General features: G+C 49.2%; 1 protein-coding gene across 1 annotated transcript in view; it reads right to left on the bottom strand.

Moving 5' to 3' along the window:
* FNBP4 (formin binding protein 4) overlaps positions 1-7,338 on the bottom strand; it is a 47,386-nt gene extending 40,048 nt beyond the window's left edge. The window contains exon 1 of the mRNA XM_063944552.1: positions 7,167-7,338. Coding sequence (XP_063800622.1) covers positions 7,167-7,272 — 106 coding nt within the window. The 5' untranslated portion in view covers positions 7,273-7,338. The remainder of the gene's footprint in view (positions 1-7,166) is intronic.
* Between the last annotated feature and the right edge of the window lie 12,853 nt (positions 7,339-20,191).

Raw genomic sequence — 20,191 nt, 5'->3', positions numbered from 1 at the left:
ACCGAATGAGAGAACTCCAGGTCCTCCTTTGCCAGGGTATCAAATTTGTAAAAATTTACAAACGTGTTCTCCCCTGACCACGTAGCTGCTCGGCAGAGTTGTAATGCCGAGACCCCTCGGGCAGCCGCCCAAGATGAGCCCACCTTCCTTGCGGAATGGGCCTTAACAGATTTAGGCTGTGGCAGGCCTGCCACAGAATGTACAAGTTGAATTTTGTTACAAATCCAACGAGCAATCGACTGCTTAGAAGCAGGTGCACCCAACTTGTTGGGTGCATACAGTATAAACAGCGAGTCAGATTTTCTGACTCCAGCCGTCCTTTAAATGTATATTTTTAAGGCTCTGACAACGTCCAACAACTTGGAGTCCTTCAAGTCGTCTGTAGCCGCAGGCACTACAATAGGCTGGTTCAGGTGAAACGCTGATACCACCTTAGGGAGAAAATGCGGACGCGTCCGCAGCTCTGCCCTATGTCGAATGGAAAATTAAATAAGGGCTTTTATAAAACAAAGCCGCCAGTTCAGATACTCTCCCGGCCGAAGCCAGGGCCAGTAACATAGTCACTTTCCATGTGAGATATTTCAAATCCACATTCTTTAGTGGTTCAAACCAATTGGATTTGAGGAAATCTAAAACTACATTTAGATCCCACGGTGCCACCTTAGGCACCACAGGAGGCTGTATATGCAGTACTCCTTTGATAAAAATCTGGACCTCAGGGACTGAGGCCAATTCTTTTTGGAAGAATATTGATAGGGCCGAAATTTGAACCTTAATAGATCCCAATTTGAGACCCATAGACAATCCTGATTGCAGGAAATGTAGGAAAACGACCCAGTTGAAATTCCTCCATCGGAGCACTCCGCTGCTCGCACCACGCAACATATTTTCGCCAAATACGGCGATAATGCTTCGCGGTGACTTCCTTCCTTGCCTTTATCAAGGTAGGAATGACTTCTTCTGGAATGCCTTTTCCTTTTAGGATCTGGCATTCAAACGCCATGCCGTCAAACGCAGCCGCGGTAATTCTTGAAAAAGACAAGTACCCTGCTGAAGCAGGTCCCTTCTCAGAAGTAGAGGCCACGGATCGTCCGTGACCATCTCTTGAAGTTCCGGGTACCAAGTCCTTCTTGGCCAATCCGGAGCCACTAGTCTTACTCCTCTTTGCCGTATAATCCTCAATACCCTTGGTATGAGAGGCAGAGGAGGAAACACATATACCGACTGGTACACCCAAGGTGTTACCAGCGCGTCCACAGCTATTGCCTGCGGATCTCTTGACCTGGCGCAATACCTGTCCAGTGTTTTGTTGAGGCGAGACGCCATCATGTCCACCATTGGTTTTACCCAACGGTTTAATAGCATGTGGAAAACTTCTGGATGAAGTCCCCACTCTCCCGGGTGAAGGTCGTGTCTGCTGAGGAAGTCTGCTTCCCAGTTGTCCACGCCCGGGATGAATACTGCTGACAGTGCTATCACGTGATTCTCCGCCCAGCGAAGGATCCTGGCAGCTTCTGCCATTGCCCTCCTGCTTCTTGTGCCGCCCTGTCTGTTTACATGGGCGACTGCCGTGATGTTGTCCGACTGGATCAACACCGGTCTTCCTTGAAGCAGAGGTTCCGCCTGGCTTAGAGCATTGTAGATTGCTCTTAGTTCCAGAATGCTTATGTGAAGAGACTTTTTCAGGCTCGACCACACTCCCTGGAAATTTCTTCCCTGTGTGACTGCTCCCCAGCCTCTCAGGCTGGCCTCCGTGGTCACCAGGATCCAATCCTGCATGCCGAATCTGCGGCCCTCCAATAGATGAGCCTCCTGCAATCACCACAGAAGGGATACCCTTGTCCTCGGCGACAGGGTTATCCGCAGGTGCATCTGAAGATGCGACCCTGACCATTTGTCCAACAGATCCCTTTGCATGGAATCTGCCGAAAGGGATTGCTTCGTAAGAAGCTACCATTTTTTCCCAGGACTCTTGTGCATTGATGTACAGACACCTTTCCTGGTTTTAGGAGGTTCCTGACCAGGTCAGATAACTCCTTGGCTTTTTCTTCGGGAAGAAAAACCTTTTTCTGAACTGTGTCCAGAATCATCCCCAGGAACAGCAGACGAGTTGTCGGCATTAATTGGGATTTTGGAATATTCAGAATCCATCCGTGCTGCTTTAGCACCTCTTGAGATAGTGCTAAACCCATCTCTAGCTGTTCTCTGGACCTTGCCCTTATTAGGAGATCGTCCAAGTATGGGATAATTAATACGCCTTTTCTTCGAAGAAGAAATATTATCTCGGCCATTACCTTTGTAAAGACCCGAGGTGCCGTGGACAAACCAATCGGCAGCGTCTGAAACTGATAGTGACAGTTTTGTACAACGAACCTGAGGTACCCCTGGTGTGAGGGGTAATTGGAACGTGGAGATACGCATCCTTGATGTCCAAGGATACCATAAAGTCCCCTTCTTCCAGGTTCGCTATCACTGCTCTGAGTGACTCCATCTTGAACTTGGACTTCTTTATGTACAGGTTCAAGGACTTCAGATTTAGAATAGGCCTTACCGAGCCATCCGGCTTCGGTACCACAAAAAGAGTGGAATAATACCCCTTCCCTTGTTGTAGAAGAGGTACCTTGACTATCACCTGCTGAGAATACAGCTTGTGAATGGCTTCCAAAACCGTCTCCCTTTCTGAGGGGGACGTTGGTAAAGCAGACTTCAGGAAACGGCGAGGTGGCTCTGTCTCTAATTTCAACCTGTACCCCTGAGATATTATCTGCAGGATCCAGGGATTTACCTGCGAGTGAGCCCACTGCGCGCTGTAATTCTTGAGACGACCGCCTACCGCCCCCGAGTCCGCTTGCGAAGCCCCAGCGTCATGCTGAGGCTTTTGTAGAAGCCGGGGAGGGCTTCTGTTCCTGGGAAGGAGCTGCCTGTTGCTGTCTCTTCCCTCGTCCTCTGCCTCGTGGCAGATATGAATAGCCCTTTGCTCTCTTATTTTTAAAGGAACGAAAGGGCTGCGTTGAAAAGTCGGTGCCTTTTTCAGTTGGGGAGTGACTTGAGGTAGAAAGGTGGATTTCCCGGCCGTAGCCGTGGCCACCAAATCCGATAGACCGACCCCAAATAACTCCTCTACGCATCGCCTGTCCACTGTCGTGTCCATAAAGCTCTTCTGGCCGAAATGGACATAGCACTTACCCGTGATGCCAGTGTGCAGATATCTCTCTGTGCATCACGCATATAAAGAAATGCATCCTTTATTTGTTCTAACGACAGTAAAATATTGTCCCTGTCCAGGGTATCAATATTTTCGATCAGGGACTCTGACCAAACTACCCCAGCACTGCACATCCAGGCAGTCGCAATAGCTGGTCATAGTATAACACCTGCATGTGTGTATATACCTTTTTGGATATTTTCCATCCTCCTATCTGATGGATCTTTAAGTGCGGCCGTCTCAGGAGAGGGTAACGCCACTTGTTTTGATGAGCGTGTTAGCGCTTTGTCCACCCTAGGAGGTGTTTCCCAGCGCTCCCTAACCTCTGGCGGGAAAGGGTATAAAGCCAATAACTTCTTTGAAATTAGCAGTTTTTTATCGGGGCACCCCACGCTTCATCACACACGTCATTTAATTCTTCTGATTCGGTAAAAACTACTGGTAGTTTTTTCACACCCCACATAATACCCTGTTTAGTGGTACCTGTAGTATCAGCTAAATGTAACATCTCCTTTATTGCCAAAATCATATAACGTGTGGCCCTACTGGAAAATACGGTTGATTCGTCACCTTCACCACCGGAATCAGTGCCTGTGTCTGGGTCTGTGTCGACCGACTGAGGCAAGGGGCGTTTTACAGCCCCTGACGGTGTTTGAGGCGCCTGGACAGGCACTAATTGAGTGTCCGGCCGCCTCATGTCGGCAAACGACTGCTTAAGCGAGTTGACGCTATCCCGTAATTCCACAAATAAAGGCATCCATTCTGGTGTCGACCCCCTAGAAGGTGACATCCTCATATTTGGCAATTGCTCCGCCTCCACACCAATAACGTCCTCATACATGTCGACACACACGTACCGACACACAGCAGACACACAGGGAATGCTCTATACGAAGACAGGACCCACTAGCCCTTTGGGGAGACAGAGGGAGAGTCTGCCAGCACACACCAAAAAGCACTATATATGACAGGGATAGCCTTATGATTAAGTGCTCCCTTATAGCTGCTTTTATATTAATATATTGCCATTTATTTTGCCCCCCCTCTCTGTTATACCCTGTTTCTGTAGTGCAGTGCAGGGGAGAGACCTGGGAGCCTTCCTGACCAGCGGAGCTGTGACAGAAAATGGCGCCGTGTGCTGAGGAGATAGGCCCCGCCCCTTTTCCGGCGGGCTCGTCTCCCGCTATTTAGTACATTTAGGCAGGGGTAAATATCTCCATATAGCCTCTGGGGCTATATGTGAGGTATTTTTAGCCTTTTTAAAGGTTTTCATTTGCCTCCCAGGGCGCCCCCCCCCCAGCGCCCTGCACCCTCAGTGACTGCCGTGTGAAGTGTGCTGAGAGGAAAATGGCGCACAGCTGCAGTGCTGTGCGCTACCTTAAGAAGACTGCAGGAGTCTTCAGCCGCCGATTCTGGACCTCTTCTTGCTTCAGCATCTGTGAGGGGGCCGGCGGCGTGGCTCCGGTGACCATCCAGGCTGTACCTGTGATCGTCCCTCTGGAGCTTCATGTCCAGTAGCCAAGAAGCCAATCCATCCTGCACGCAGGTGAGTTCACTTCTTCTCCCCTCTGTCCCTCGTTGCAGTGATCCTGTTGCCAGCAGGAATCACTGTAAAATAAAAAACCTAAGCTAAACTCTCTAAGCAGCTCTTTATGAGAGCCACCTAGAATTGCACCCTTCTCGGCCGGGCACAAAAATCTAACTGGAGTCTGGAGGAGGGTCATAGGGGGAGGAGCCAGTACACACCACCTGACCTGTAAAAGCTTTACTTTTGTGCCCTGTCTCCTGCGGAGCCGCTATTCCCCATGGTCCTTTCAGGAACCCCAGCATCCACTTAGGACGATAGAGAAAGGTTTTATTCATTTTTTCATTGCTTGTGGTTATGATGTGTATTGTTTGTATAGTAGGTTGGTTTTGTCTAGATGATTTGTGTTAAGCTGTACTGGCAGTGTGTGCAGCCATAGAAGCTTTGTTGCTTTCTGTTTGGTTAGCTAGACAACAATTCAGTGTATACTGTGTGTCTTGTTTTATGAATTTTACCATATTTATATAATATATGCTGCAATTTTCTTATTAAAAGATACCCCTCCCCGTAGATTTTCTTTTTCTGTTTTTTTTTTTGTTGAAATGGTTTACATGTGGCTAAAAGGTTTCATTCATTTTTTCATTGCTTGTGGTTATTATGTTTATTGTTTGTATAGTAGGTTGGTTTCGTCTAGATCAGGCATGTCCAAACTGCGGCCCTCCAGCTGTTGTGAAACTACATATCCCAGCATGCCCTGACACAGTTTTGCTGTCAGGGAATGATAAGCTGTGTCAGGGCATGCTGGGATGTGTAGTTTCACAACAGCTGGAGGGACACAATTTGGACATGCCTGGTCTAGATGATTTGTGTTAAGCTGTACTAGCAGTGTGTGCAGCCATACAAGCTTTGTTGCTTTCTTTTTGGTTAGCTTAACAACAATTCAGTGTATATTGTGTGTCTTGTTTTATGAATTTTACCATATTTATCATATAAATGTAGCAATTTTATTATTAAAAAGATACCCACTCTGTTGATTTCAGGTGTCAAATTTGTTGCCGGAGACTCATTAACCCTTGCAAAACTACAGCTACTTATTCATAATAGTAAATCAAAATGTGGTGTATGTGCCCACTTTGCCAGGGTATTTCATGCCCAAACCAGTGTTGGGCAAGGCAAAATCCATGTGGGTCATATGCAAGTGACCAGACTCAGTTGATTTCAGGTGTCAAAATAGTTGCCCGAGACTCGTTAACCCTTGCAAAACTACAGCTACTTATTCAAAATAGTAATTCATAATACTATGTATGTGCCCACCTTGCCAGCGTATTTCATGACCAAACCAGTGTTGGGCAAGGCAAAATACATGTGGGTCATATGCAAGTGTCCCGACTATTGATTTCAGATGTCAAAATTGTTGCCCGAGACTCGTTAACCCTTGCAAAACTACAGCTACTTATTCATAATAGAAAATGATACTGTTAAGGTGCCCACTTGGGCAGCGTATTTCATGCCCCAACCAGTGTTGGGCAAGACAAAATACATGTGGGTCAAATGCAAGTGACCCGACTATTGATTTCAGGTGTCAAAATTGTTGCCCGAGACTCGTTAACCCTTGCAAAACTACAGCTACTTATTCATAATAGAAACGGTAGTGTTAAGGTGCCCAAGAGGCAGCGTATTTCATGCCCAAACCAGTGTTGGGCAAGGCAAAATCCACGTGGGTCATATGCAAGTGACCCGACTCTATTGATTTCAGGTGTCAAAATGTTTGCCCGACACTCGTTAACCCTTGCAAAACTACAGCTACTTATTAATAATAGAAAATGATAGTGTTAAGGTGCCCACTTTGCCAGCGTATTTCATGCCCAAACCAGTGTTGGGCAAGGCAAAATACATGTGGGTCATATGCAAGTGACCCGACTCAGTTGATTTCAGGTGTCAAAATTGTTGCCCGAGACTCGTTAACCCTTGCAAAACTACAGCTACTTATTCAAAATGGTAAATTATAGTGTATGTGCCCACTTTGCCAGCGTATTTCATGCCCAAACCAGTGTTGGGCAAGCCAAAATACAGGTGGGTCATATGAAAGGGACCTTACTCTGTGAATTTCAGGTGTCAAATGTGTTGCCCAACACTCATTAACCCTTGCAAAACTGAATGATCTGAATAAGAAGCTGAAGCTCGAATAAGAAGCTGGCCGAATAAGAAGCTAACATCAGCCTCGTCCCCATCTCTCAGTAATAACCAGGCACACTATATAATGCCACTACAGAGTCTATACTCCCCATGTGCCCCAATACACAGTACACGCAGAGTCTACAGGGAGACACACAATGAGGGCTGACGCGGCACAGGGCCCCAGCTATCACTAGGCCGCCATCATCTTTGTAGGCCCCGGCAACACTCAAGCACCCGCCTCTAACACCGGGGACTCACCCTCTGAGCCAGAGCCGGCCTCCTCCCGAGTGGCGGCCCGGGGTCCCGGCGGCGATAGCTGCAGGATTGGTCTCCGACCTGAGAGGCCCCGCGTTTTCTTCCCCATGAGAGCGCCGGGAACTGGTCACCCTGCGGGCGCGGACGTAACGCGTCACTACCTCACGTCTCCAGGGGGCCGGCCACCTGATTAGCCAAAGCGCTGACAGACGTGACGTCTCATGGCCCCGCCCCCATGTGTGCTTGTCTTACATAAAGGGGCATTCCCTAATTACTCATCGACGTGTGAACGTGACAGTGACTGGGATTACGGATGTGGCCTCGCCTTGCCTGTGTTACTGCTCTAGGGGGAGATGTACTAAGCAGTGATAAGAGTGGAGAAGTTGCCCATTGCAACCAATCAGCGCTGAAGTAACATTTATAATTTGCCTACTATAAAATAATACAGAGCAGCTGATTGTTTGCCATGGACAACTTCTCCACTGGCTCACTTCTCCACTCATCACTGCTTAGTACATCTCCCCCTAAAGTGTTCTCCGTATGCTGCTCCTCAACATAATCTGCCCAGTAAAGGAGCAGTGCGTATTTGTTTCTCAAGATCGATATTCATCTACCCAATCATGCCAATTCTGCATTGATCAGGAAGATCGATACAGGACTGCCGATTGGCCATCCCTGCTCGGGAGATGTATCAAACCGTCTCAAGCAACCAGATTCAAGCTTACACTTTTTGAACATTCTATCAAAGGAAAGCTACAATCTGATTGGTTGCCTGTGGGCAACACCTCCATTTGTCCTCTTCAGATGGTTTGATACATCTCCCCCTATGTATTTTGTTTCGTTGATAAATTTCCTACTGTTTAGCATAAATACCATTATTTTATTAGGAGAGTCCTTAAGGTGCGTACTCACTAGGACATGTCGCTGATGATGTGCGCCTTTGTGCGTCATCAGCGATATTCTTCATCTGACCTACATGCAGGTCCGATGGGCAACATCGCCGCAGAGGGTCATGCTGGCCCCCTCTCCCCTCACCGTCGCTCGTCGCTGCTGGCACAGTGTGTATGCACTTTCCCAAGGCCGGCACCCCCGCTGAGTCTGTCGATGACGACATTGCATCGTATGCGAGTCGTCCTAGGGTGTACCCACCTTTAGTCTCTGCTCAAGCTTTTAAGGGATCCATGTGTGTCTTCACAGAGAAGACTCTGCATAACTGTGGCCTGAAGATGGGCTTCTACGGGTATTATTGTCCCCTCCAAAACTTTACTGCTGTCTACGCCTTTCTCATATACAACTACCCTATTAGAATCCATTAAAGCAGCCTTTTTCAAGAGGTGTGCCGCGACCAGTTGCTAGGTGTGCCGCCGCCAGAGGTGCCCGCCGCACAGACCCAACGCCGCCTGCCTCCAGCCATACAGACCCACCACCCGCTAGACAGTCCAGCAGCAGCCGGCAGCCTGATATGCCTGCACGGCCAGCGACAGCTGGCTCGTGACCCATGGTGACGCATAGGTCACGCACCGTATGTCGCATTCTCACTCTCCCGCCCACTCACTCACACACACACACACACACTGCTACTCCATGCTGCCTGGTCCCAGCGCAGCACAGGAGATATATACAATCCAACAGTGGCATGTCAGAGATGCAGAAACTAACAGGATATCAGAGCTGAGTGATAAATGATAACGCTTGCGGGTTCCTTCCTACATAAGGGACATGGGTGGTCATTCCGAGTTGTTCGCTCGTTGCCGTTTTTCGCAACACAGCGATTAGTTGTAAAATGCGCATGCGCATGGTACACAGTGCGCATGCGCTATGTAATTTAACACAAAACTTTGTAGATTTGCACAAGCTTGAGCGACGTTTTTTCATCGCTCGAGTGATCGTAGTGCGATTGACAGGAAGTGGGTGTTTCTGGGTAGCAACTTGGCGTTTTCAGGGAGTGTGCTAAAAAACGCAGGCGTGCCAGGCAAAAACACAGGAGTGGCTGGAGAAACGGGGGAGTGGCTGACCAAACGCAGGGCGAAACCAGGAACTAAACAGTCTGCAGTGATCGCAATCTAGGAGTAGGTCTGGAACTACTCAGAAACTGCAAGGAATTATTTAGTAGCAGTTCTGCTAATCTTTCGTTCGCTATTCTGCTAAGATAAGATACACTCCCAGAGGGCGGCGGTCTAGTGTTTGCAATGCTGCTAAAAGCAGCTAGCGAGCAAACAACTCGGAATGACCACCCTGGTGCTGTACAAAAACATGGTGCTGTACAATGCCCACCTGTCAACATCCACACCTGCCCGCTGCTCAGTGCTCGTAGCACTGGGAGCAACCCCCGCCACTGAGGGGGTTCCGGTATGAATGGTCGACCATGTTATGGTCGACAGTCATTAGGTCGACCACTATTGGTCGACATTGACATGGACACATGGTCGACACATGAAAATGGTCGACACGTGAAAGGTCGACACATGAAAATGTCGACATGAGTTTTGTTTTGTTTTTTAGTTTTTTTGGTGTCGTTTTTTGCGTAATGTGACTGGGAACCCCAATTAGTGCACCTCGTCCCCTCGCATGGCTCGCTTCGCTCGCCATGCTTCGGGCATGGTGCCTTCGCTTCGCTCGGCACAGATTACCGTTCCAATCGTAGTCCACGTGGATCGTAAAGTATGGAAAAGTTCCCCAAAAGAAAAAAAGTTAAAAAACTCATGCCAACCTTTTCATGTGTCGACCTTTCATGTGTCGACCATTTTCATGTATCGACCGTGTGTCCATGTCGACCATGTCAATGTCGACCAATAGTGGTCGACCTAATGACTGTCGACCATAACATGGTCGACCATGTGAACGGATACCCACTGAGGGACAGGGAGGAGAACAGATGACAAGTAGGGGGCAATATTTGTTATTTTATTTTTCCAGTGGGGAGCAATATGATCTATGGGGGTCATTCCGAGTTGTTCGCTCGTTCCCGATTTTTGCTATATTGCGATTAGTCGCTTACTGCGCATGCGCAAGGTTCGCAGAGCGCATGCGCTTAGTTATTTTACACAAAAGTTAGGTATTTTACTCACGGCATAACAAGGTTTTTTCATCGTTCTGGTGATCGTACTGTGATTGACAGGAAGTGGGTGTTTCTGGGCGGAAACTTGCCGTTTTCTGGGCGTGTGCGAAAAAACGCTGGCGTTTCTGGGAAAAACGCGGGAGTGTCTGAAGAAACGGGGGAGTGTCTGGGCGAACACTGGGTGTGTTTGTGACGTCAAACCAGGAACGAAACTGACTGAACTGATCGCAATGGCTGAGTAAGTCTCGAGCTACTCAGAAACTGCTAAGAAATTTCTATTCGCTATTCTGCTAATCTTTCGTTCGCAATTGTGCTATGCTAAGATTCACTCCGAGAGGGCGGCGGCTTAGCGTGTGCAATGCTGCTAAAAGCAGCTAGCGAGCGAACAACTCGGAATGAGGGCCTATGTGGGGAACTATGTGATTGATTTATGTGGGGCGCAATATGATTTATAATAGGATTTTAATACCTACCGGTAAATCCTTTTCTCTTAGTCCGTAGAGGATGCTGGGGACTCCAAAAAGACCATGGGGTATAGACGGGATCTGCAGGAGAAATGGGCACTTCAAGACTTTAAATGGGTGTGGCCTGGCTCCTCCCTCTATGCCCCTCCTCCAGACCTCAGTTATAGAAACTGTGCCCAGGGAGACGGACATTTTGAGGAAAAGGATTTTTGTTAAACCAAGGGTGAGATACACACCAGCTCACACCACAACACACCGTACAACATGGCTATTAACTAACAGCAGTTAACGGCATGAACCAAAATCAGCAACAGGCTGATCTTAACCAAAACACAACCGTCGTGTAACCTAAGCAATAACTACGAACAAGTACTGCAGCCAGAGTCCGCACTGGGACAGGCGCCCAGCATCCTCTACGGACTAAGAGAAAAGGATTTACCGGTAGGTATTAAAATCCTATTTTCTCATACGTCCTAGAGGATGCTGGGGACTCCAAAAGGACCATGGGGTTTATACCAAAGCTCCAGACCGGGCGGGAGAGTGCGGACGCCTCTGCAGCACCGATTGAGCAAACATGAGGTCCTCATCAGCCAGGGTATCAAACTTGTAGAACTTAGCAAAAGTGTTTGAACCCGACCAAGTAGCTGCTCTGCAAAGTTGAACCGCTGAGACTCCTCGGGCAGCCGCCCAAGATGAGTCCACCTTCCTAGTAGAATGGGCCTTCGCCGAATCCGGTAACGGCAATCCGCCGTAGAATGAGCATGCCGAATCGTATCACAGATCCAGTGTGCAATAGTCTGTTTAGAAGCAGGAGCCCCAATTATGTTGGGAGCATACAGGATGAACAGAGCCTCTGTTTTCCTAATACGAGCCATTCTGGCTACATACACTTTCAAAGCTCTTACTACATCGAGAGACTTTGAATCAGCCAAGGCTTCAGTAGCCACAGGCACCACAATAGGTTGGTTCATGTGAAACGAAGAAACCACCTTTGGCAGAAACTGTTGACGAGTTCTCAATTCCGCTCTATCCTCATGGTAGATCAAATAGGGGCTCTTGTGAGACAAAGCCGCTAATTCCGACACCCGCCTTGCGGACGCCAAGGCTAAAAGCATGACGACTTTCCAAGTGAGAAATTTTAACTCAACCTTTCATAAAGGTTCAAACCAGTGTGACATAAGAAACTGCAACACCACGTTAAGATCCCATGGTGCCACCGGGGGCACAAAAGGAGGTTGGATGTGCAGCACTCCCTTCACGAAAGTCTGAACCTCTGGAAGGGCGGCCAATTCTTTTTGAAAGAAAATCGATAAGGCCAAAATCTGCACTTTAATGGAGCCCAACTTTAGGCCTTCATCCACACCTGCTTGCAAAAAATGGAGGAAACAACCCAGCTGAAATTCTTCCGTAGGAGCCTTCTTGGATTCACACCAAGACACATATTTTCTCCAAATAAGGTGACAATGCTTCGCCGTTACTTCCTTTCTAGCTTTAAGTAGAGTGGGGATGACTTCACCAGGAATACCCTTCCGAGCTAGGATTTGGCGTTCAACCACCACGCCATCAAACGCAACCGCGGTAAGTCTTGGAACATGCACGGCTCTTGCTGTAATAGGTCCTCTCTCAGAGGAAGAGGCCAGGGATTTCCCATGAGTAATTCCTGAAGATCCAGATACCAGGCCCTCCGTGGCCAATCTGGAACAATGAGTATCGCCTGAACCCTTGTTCTTCTTATGAACCTTATCACCTTTGGAATGAGTGGAAGCGGAGGGAACACATATACCGACTGAAAAACTCACGGTGACACCAGGGCGTCCACTGCACTGGCTTGAGGGTCCCTCGACCTGGAACAATACCTCTGAAGCTTCTTGTTGAGGCGAGATGCCATCATGTCTATTTGAGGAATTCCCCAATGACTTGTCACTTCTGCAAAGACCTCTTGATGCAGACCTCACTCTCCTGGATGAAGATCGTGTCTGCTGAGGAAGTCTGCTTCCCAGTTGTCCACGCCCGGAATGAAGACCACTGACAGAGCGCTTGCATGTTTTTCCGCCCAGTGGAGAACTTTTGTGGCCTCCGCCATTGCCGCTCTGCTCTTTGTTCCACCCTGGCGGTTTATGTACGCCACTGCTGTAATGTTGTCCGACTGAGACAGGAAGGGCAGACCGCGAAGAAGATGTTCCGCTTTTAGAAGGCCGTTGTAGATGGCTCTTAATTCCAGAATGTTTATGTGCAGACAAGCTTCCTGGCTTGACCATTTTCCCTGGAAATTTTCCCCCTGTGTGACTGCTTCCCAGCCTCGGAGACTCGCATCCGTAGTCACCAGGACCCAGTCCTGGATCCCGAACTTGCGCCCCTCCAGGAGGTGAGTACTTTGGAGCCACCACAGGAGAGATACTCTGGACCTGGAGGATAGGCTTATTTTCCGGTGCATGTGCAGGTGAGACCCGGACCACTTGTCCAACAGGTCCCACTGAAACACCCTGGCATGGAATCTGCCAAACGGAATGGCTTCGTATGCTGCCACCATCTTCCCCAGCACCCGCGTGCATTGATGAATCGACACTCTTGCCGGTTTCAAAATCTCCTTGACCATGTACTGGATTTCCAGAGCTTTTTCTACTGGGAGAAACACTCTCTGCAGTTCCGTGTCCAGGATCATGCCCAAGAATGACAGCCGTGTTGTCGGAACCAACTGTGACTTTGCCAAATTTAGGAGCCAACCATGTTGTTGCAGGACTGTCAGGGAGAGCGCAACGTTTCTTAATAACTGCTCCTTTGATCTCGCCTTTATCAGGAGATCGTCCAAGTACGGGATAATTGTGACACCCTGCTTGCGCAGGATCACCATCATTTCCGCCATTACTTTGGTGAAAACCCTCGGAGCCGTGGACAGACCAAACGGCAACGTCTGAAGTTGGTAATGACAATCCTGAACAGCAAACCTCAGGAAAGCTTGATGTGGAGGATATATTGGGACATGCAAGTAGGCATCCTTTATGTCAACTGATGCCATAAAATCCCCCCCTTCCAGACTGGAGATTACTGCTCGGAGAGATTCCATCTTGAATTTGAATTTTTTTAGAAAGAAATTGAGGGATTTTAGGTTCAGAATCGGTCTGACCGAGCCATCCGGCTTCGGGACCACGAATAGGCTCCCCGTTGTGACGGGGGGACTGTGACAATAACCTGCTGTAGACACAGCTTTTGTATCGCAGCGCATACTACCTCCCTTTCCGGAAGAGAAGCTGGTAAATTCAATTTGAAAAATCGGTAAAGGAGCATGTCTTGAAACTCCAGTTTGTATCCTTGGACCACTATTTCTAGCACCCAAGGATCCAGGGCCAAACGAGCCCAGACCTGACTGAAGAGTTGAAGACGTGCCCCCACCGGTGCGGGCTCCAGCAGTGGAGCCCCAGCGTCATGCGGTGGATTTGGCAGCGGCCGAGGAGGACTTCTGCTCTTGGGAGCTTGCTGCAGCCGGCAACTTTTTTCCTCTTCCCCTACCTCTAGCAGCAAGGAAGGAGGACCCTCGTCCTTTTTTGAATTTATTAGACCGAAAGGACTGCATCTGATAAAGAGGCGCTTTCTTTTGTTGTGCAGGGACATACGGTAGAAAAAATGACTTACCCACGGTAGCTGTAGATACCAGGTTCGCGAGGTCCTCACCAAACAAAACACCACCTTTATACGGCAGCGCCTCCATAGCCCTCTTAGAGTCCGCATCACCATGCCATTGATGAGTCCATAGCGCTCCCCTAGCCGAGATTGCCATGGCATTGTCCTTCGATCCCAAGAGACCAATATCTCTCGCAGCCTCCCGTAGATAAACTGCAGCGTCCCTGATATGACCCAGTGTCAAAAGAATGCTATCCCTATCCAGGGTGTCCAAGTCAGATGACAAGTTATCTGTCCACTTTTCAATTGCACTACTCACCCAAGCCGATGCTACGGCAGGTCTGAGCAGCGTACCCGTAGTGGCGTAAATAGATTTCAAAGTAGTTTCCTGCTTACGATCCGCAGGATCCCATAGGGCCGCAGTGTCAGGGGACGGAAGCGCCACCTTCTTGGACAGCCGCACTAGAGCCTTGTCCACATTGGGGGTTGACTCCCACTTATTCCTATCCTCAGAGGGGAACGGGTATGCCATAATAATTCTCTTGGGAATCAGCAACTTCTTGTCAGGATTTTCCCAAGCCCTTTCAAAAAGAGTGTTCAGTTCATGAGAGGGAGGAAACGTTAGCGGAGGTTTCTTTCCTTTAAACATACAGACCCTCGTCTCAGGAACAGCAGGGTCTTCCGTGATATGTAACACTTCCTTTATTGCCACAATCATGTACTGAATGCTCTTAGCCAGTTTAGGATTCAACCTGGCATCACCATAGTCGACACTGGAATCCGAATCCGTGTCGGTATCTGTGTCTGCTATCTGGGTAAACGGACGTTTCTGTGACCCTGAGGAAGACTGCGTTTGGGATAAAGCATCTTCCATGTATTGTCTCCATGTTTGGTTCTGAGCCTCAGATTTATCCAATCTCTTATTTAATAAAGCCACATTTGTATTCAAGGCACTCAACATATTTACCCAATCAGCAGTCGGCGGTGCCGACAGATTCACTCCCCCACACTGCTCTATCCCCACACCATTCTCCTCCTGGGAAGAGCCTTCAGCCTCAGACATGTCGACACTCGTACCGACACCACTATCATATCGGCTATAGGGGACAGACCCACAATAAGGCCTATCAGAGAGAACACAGAAGGAGTTTGCCAGCTCACACCCAGCGCCCAACCCGGTCTGAAAGCATATAATAATGCCCCAGACCTGTCAGCGCTGTTTAGAATAATAATCAACACCAAAATTTGCCGTGCCCCCCCCCCCCCCCCCCCCCGTTTAACACCCTGTTACTTGTGACAGAAGTGTAGGAGGCCAGGACCAGCGTCTCTGCAGCTCACAGTGGAGAGAAAATGGCGCTGAGTAGAGCTGGAAGGACCAAGCCTCGCCCCCTTCATGGCGCGCTTATGTCCCGCTATTTTTTTCAAAATACTGGCGGGGGTCTGTATACAGTGCCTATGCACTGTATACTACTTCTGCCAGGCTGAATGTGAGGTATTATTGCTGCCCAGGGCGCCCCCCCTGCGCCCTGCACCCATGTAGTGCTGCTTGTGTGTGGGAGCAATGGCGCGCAGCGCGACCGCTGCGCGGTACCTCCGAGACTGAAGTCTTCTGCCGTCTGTAATGAAGTCTTCTTTGCTTCGGTTACTCACCCAGCTTCTTTCTTCTGGCTCTGTGAGGGGGACGACGGCGCGGCTCCGGGAACGAGCAGCTAGGCTATACCAAATGATCAGACCCTCTGGAGCTAATGGTGTCCAGTAGCCTAAGAAGCAGAGCCTTTAACGCACAGAAGTATGTCTGCATACCTCCCAACTGTCCCGATTTCAGCGGGACAGTCCCGCTATTCAGACACTGTCCCGCGGGCGGGGGGGCAGTTGGGGAGGCTTTGATCACCCGCTGCTCTGCTCTGCAAAGCAGCGAGTGATCTCTAAATAGATGCTGTGCGCACGCGCACAGCATCTATTCAGTGCAGGGAGTGAGCCGGGGGCTGCCCAGCTGCTCAGGGAGCGCTGGGCACGCCCCCAAAATGACTAAAACGGACCCACGACACGTGGCCACGCCCACTTTATTGTAGCCACGCCCCTCCCATACGAGGTCACACACCCTTTTCGGGCCGCGCGCGGCTATGCCGCGCGCAGTGTACCGATTTAGGAACATTCAAAGTTTGGAGGTATGTGTCTGCTTCTCTCCCCTCAGTCCCACGAAGCAGGGAGCCTGTTGCCCGAAGTGCTCCCTGAAAACAATAAACCTAAAAAAAGTATTTTTCCAGAGAAACTCAGGAGAGCTCCCCTGGTGTGTGTCCAGTCTCTCTGGGCACAGAATCTAACTGAGGTCTGGAGGAGGGGCATAGAGGGAGGAGCCAGTTCACACGCATTTAAAGTCTTGAAGTGCCCATGTCTCCTGCGGATCCCGTCTATACCCCATGGTCCATTTGGAGTCCCCAGCATCCTCTAGGACGTATGAGAAATGGGGAGCGAGATGATTAATCTATGTGCGGAGCAACGTGATTGATTTTTCTTTGGAGGAGCAATTTCATTGTTTTTTTCTGGTGAGGCCAATGTATGTGTTTGTTTTTACTTTGGAGGACAATGGGCCTAATTCCAAGTTGATCGCAGCAGGAATTTTGGGGGTCATTCCGAGTTGTTCGCTCGGTAAAAATCTTCGCATCGCAGCGATTTTCCGCTTAATGCGCATGCGCAATGTCCGCACTGCGACTGCGCCAAGTAAATTTGCTATGCAGTTAGGTTTTTTACTCACGGCCTTTTCATCGTTCTGGCGATCGTAATGTGATTGACAGGAAATGGGTGTTACTGGGCGGAAACAGGCCGTTTTATGGGCGTGTGGGAAAAAACGCTACCGTTTCCGGAAAAAACGCGGGAGTGGCCGGAGAAACGGAGGAGTGTCTGGGCGAACGCTGGGTGTGTTTGTGACGTCAAACCAGGAACGACAAGCAGTGAAATGATCGCAGATGCTGAGTAAGTCTGGAGCTACTCAGAAACTGCTACGAGGTGTGTAATCGCAATATTGCGAATACATCGTTCGCAATTTTAAGATGCTAAGATTCACTCCCAGTAGGCGGCGGCTTAGCATGAGCAAATCTGCTAAAATCCGCTTGCGAGCGAACAACTCGGAATGACCCCCTTTGTTAGAAATTGGGCAAAACCATGTGCACTGCAGGGGAGGCAGATATAACATGTGCAGAGAGAGTTAGATTTGGGTGTGGTGTGTTCAATCTGCAATCTAATTTGCAGTGTAAAATTAGAGCAGCCAGTATTTACCCTGCACAGAAACAAAATAACCCACCCAAATTTAACTCTTTCTGCACATGTTATATCTGCCTCCCCTGCAGTGCACATGGTTTTGCCCAACTGCTAACTAAATTCCTGCTGCGATCAACTTGGAATTACCCCCAATGTATGTTGTTGTTTTTTTTCCTGTGGAGGCCAATATATGTGTGGGTTTGTTTATACTGTGGGGGTCAATGTGTGTGGTTTATTCCCGAGGGGGGCTGATGGTGTGCCTTGGCAATTTTAAAATATTGCTCGGTGTGCCGCGAGTTAAAAAAGGTAAAAAATCACTGCATTAAAGTACAGTTCACTCTCGTCTGCAGCCAAAGTTCTTTAAAGTTGACATTATTATGTCATCATCCATTTCTGACCAGCTTTGTATAGTTATTGTTTGGGCAGGGAGAAAATCAATGCTTATAAGTCTTATTTGTCTAACGTCCTAGAGGATGCTGGGGACTCCGTAAGGACCATGGGGAATAGACGGGCTCCGCAGGAGATAGGGCACTTTAAGAAAGCTTTGGATTCTGGGTGTGCACTGGCTCCTCCCTCTATGTCCCTCCTCCAGACCTCAGTTTTACACTGTGCCCAGAGCGAGATGGGTGCACTGCAGGGAGCTCCCCGGAGTTCTCTGCCTAGGAAGCATTTTTGTTTGGATTTTTTCTACATTTTAACAGGGAGTACTGCTTGCAACAGGCCCCCTGCATCGAGGGACTGAGGAGAGAGGGGCAGACCTTCTTAATTGATAGGCTCTGCTTCCTCGGCTACTGGACACCATTAGCTCCAGAGGGGGTGAACGCAGGTTCTTACTGGGCGTCCACCCCCAGAGCCGCGCCGCCGTTCTCCTCACAGAGCCAGAAGAAACGAAGTCAGAAGACGTCTCAGGCGGCAGAAGCCTTCAGAGCTTCACTGAGGTAACGCACAGCACTGCAGCTGTGCGTCATTGCTCCCATACACCTCACATACTCCGGTCACTGTAAGGGTGCAGGGCTCAGGGGGTGTGCCCTGGGCAGCAATATAACACCTCTCTTATGGCAAAAGACAATATACATGTACAGGTGGGCACTGTACATGTATATAAAAGAGCCCCCGACATTTTTTAATAACTTCGAGCGCCATTTTCTCTCCACAGCACCGCTGAGAGGAAGCTCCCCGGACTCTCCCCTGCTTACACACGGTGAAGGGGTGTTTAAAAGAGAAGGGGGGGGGGGGGGGGCACATAATTGGCGGATAACATATTATACAGTGCGGCTGGGGAAAAACATTCTGTGTTGGTCTCCAGGGTCATTGCGCTGGGGTGTGTGCTGGCATACTCTCTCTCTGTCTCTCCAAAGGGCCTTAAAGGGGATACTGTCTTCAGAAAAGAGTTTCCCTGTGTGTATGTGAAGTGTGTCGGTACGCGTGTGTCGACATGTTTGACAAGGAAGGCTCGCTTAATGTGGAGGGGGAGTGCTTGAATGTCATATCGCCGTCGGCAGCGCCGACACAGGAATGGATGGATATGCTGAATGTCTTAAATGCAAATGTCAATCTATTGCATAAAAGGTTAGACAAGGTTGAAGTTAGGGATCAGTCAGGTAGCCAGACCATGCCTGTCCCTGTGGCGCCAGGACCTTCGGGGCCTCAGAAGCGCTCCATATCCCAGATCGATGACACAGATACCGACACGGATACTGACTCTAGTGTCGACTATGAAGATGCAAAATTACAGCCGAAGGTGGCAAAAGGTATTCGGTACATGATTATTGCCATTAAAGACGTTTTGCATATTACTGAGGAACCCCTTGTCCTTGACACGAGGGTACACATGTATAAAGGGAAAAAGCCTGAGGTCACCTTTCCGTCCTCATTTGAGCTGAGCGAATTGTGCGAAAAGGCTTGGGAATCTCCAGATAGGAGACCACAAGTTCCCAAAAGGATTCTTACGGCGTATCCTTTTCCACAAACGGATAGGATACGATGGGAATCTTCGCCTAAAGTAGACAAGGCGCTGACACGCTTATCCAAAAAGGTGGCACTGCCTTCGCAGGATACGGCTTCCCTCAAGGATCCTGCTGATCACAGACAGGAAATTACCATGAAGCACATTTACGCTTATTCCGGTACTATTGTTAGACTTGCTATGGCGTCGGCCTGGGTTTGTAGTTTTTGGAGTTGTTTGGAGACGGCCTCTCGGACCTTGTCTCTACTGCTACGGCTGGTAAGTCAAATTTCTTACCTTATGTTCCCCCGCAGCATACAAAAAAGGCACCTCATTATCAAATGCAGTCCTTTCGTTCCAATAAGAGCAAGAAGGTATGGGGATCGTCCTTTGTTGCCAGAGGAAAAGGCACGGGAAAAAGGCTGCACACAGCTAGTTCCCAGGAGCAGAAGTCCTCCCCTGCATCTGCAAAGTCCACCGCATGACGCTGGGGCTTCCCGGGGGGAGGCAGATCTAGTGGGGGCTCGTCTTCGGTTTTTCAGCCACGTCTGGGTTCGCTCGCAGGTGGATCCCTGGGCATTAGAGATTGTTTCTCAGGGATACAGGCTGGAATTCGAAGACTTGCCTCCTCGCCGGTTTTTCAAATCGGCTCTGCCGGCTTCCCCGTCAGAGAGGGAGCTAGTGT

The sequence above is a fragment of the Pseudophryne corroboree genome, chromosome 11, assembly GCF_028390025.1.
Source record: "Pseudophryne corroboree isolate aPseCor3 chromosome 11, aPseCor3.hap2, whole genome shotgun sequence".
NCBI lineage: Eukaryota > Metazoa > Chordata > Amphibia > Anura > Myobatrachidae > Pseudophryne > Pseudophryne corroboree.
This window is presented reverse-complemented; position numbering and strand designations above follow the sequence as displayed.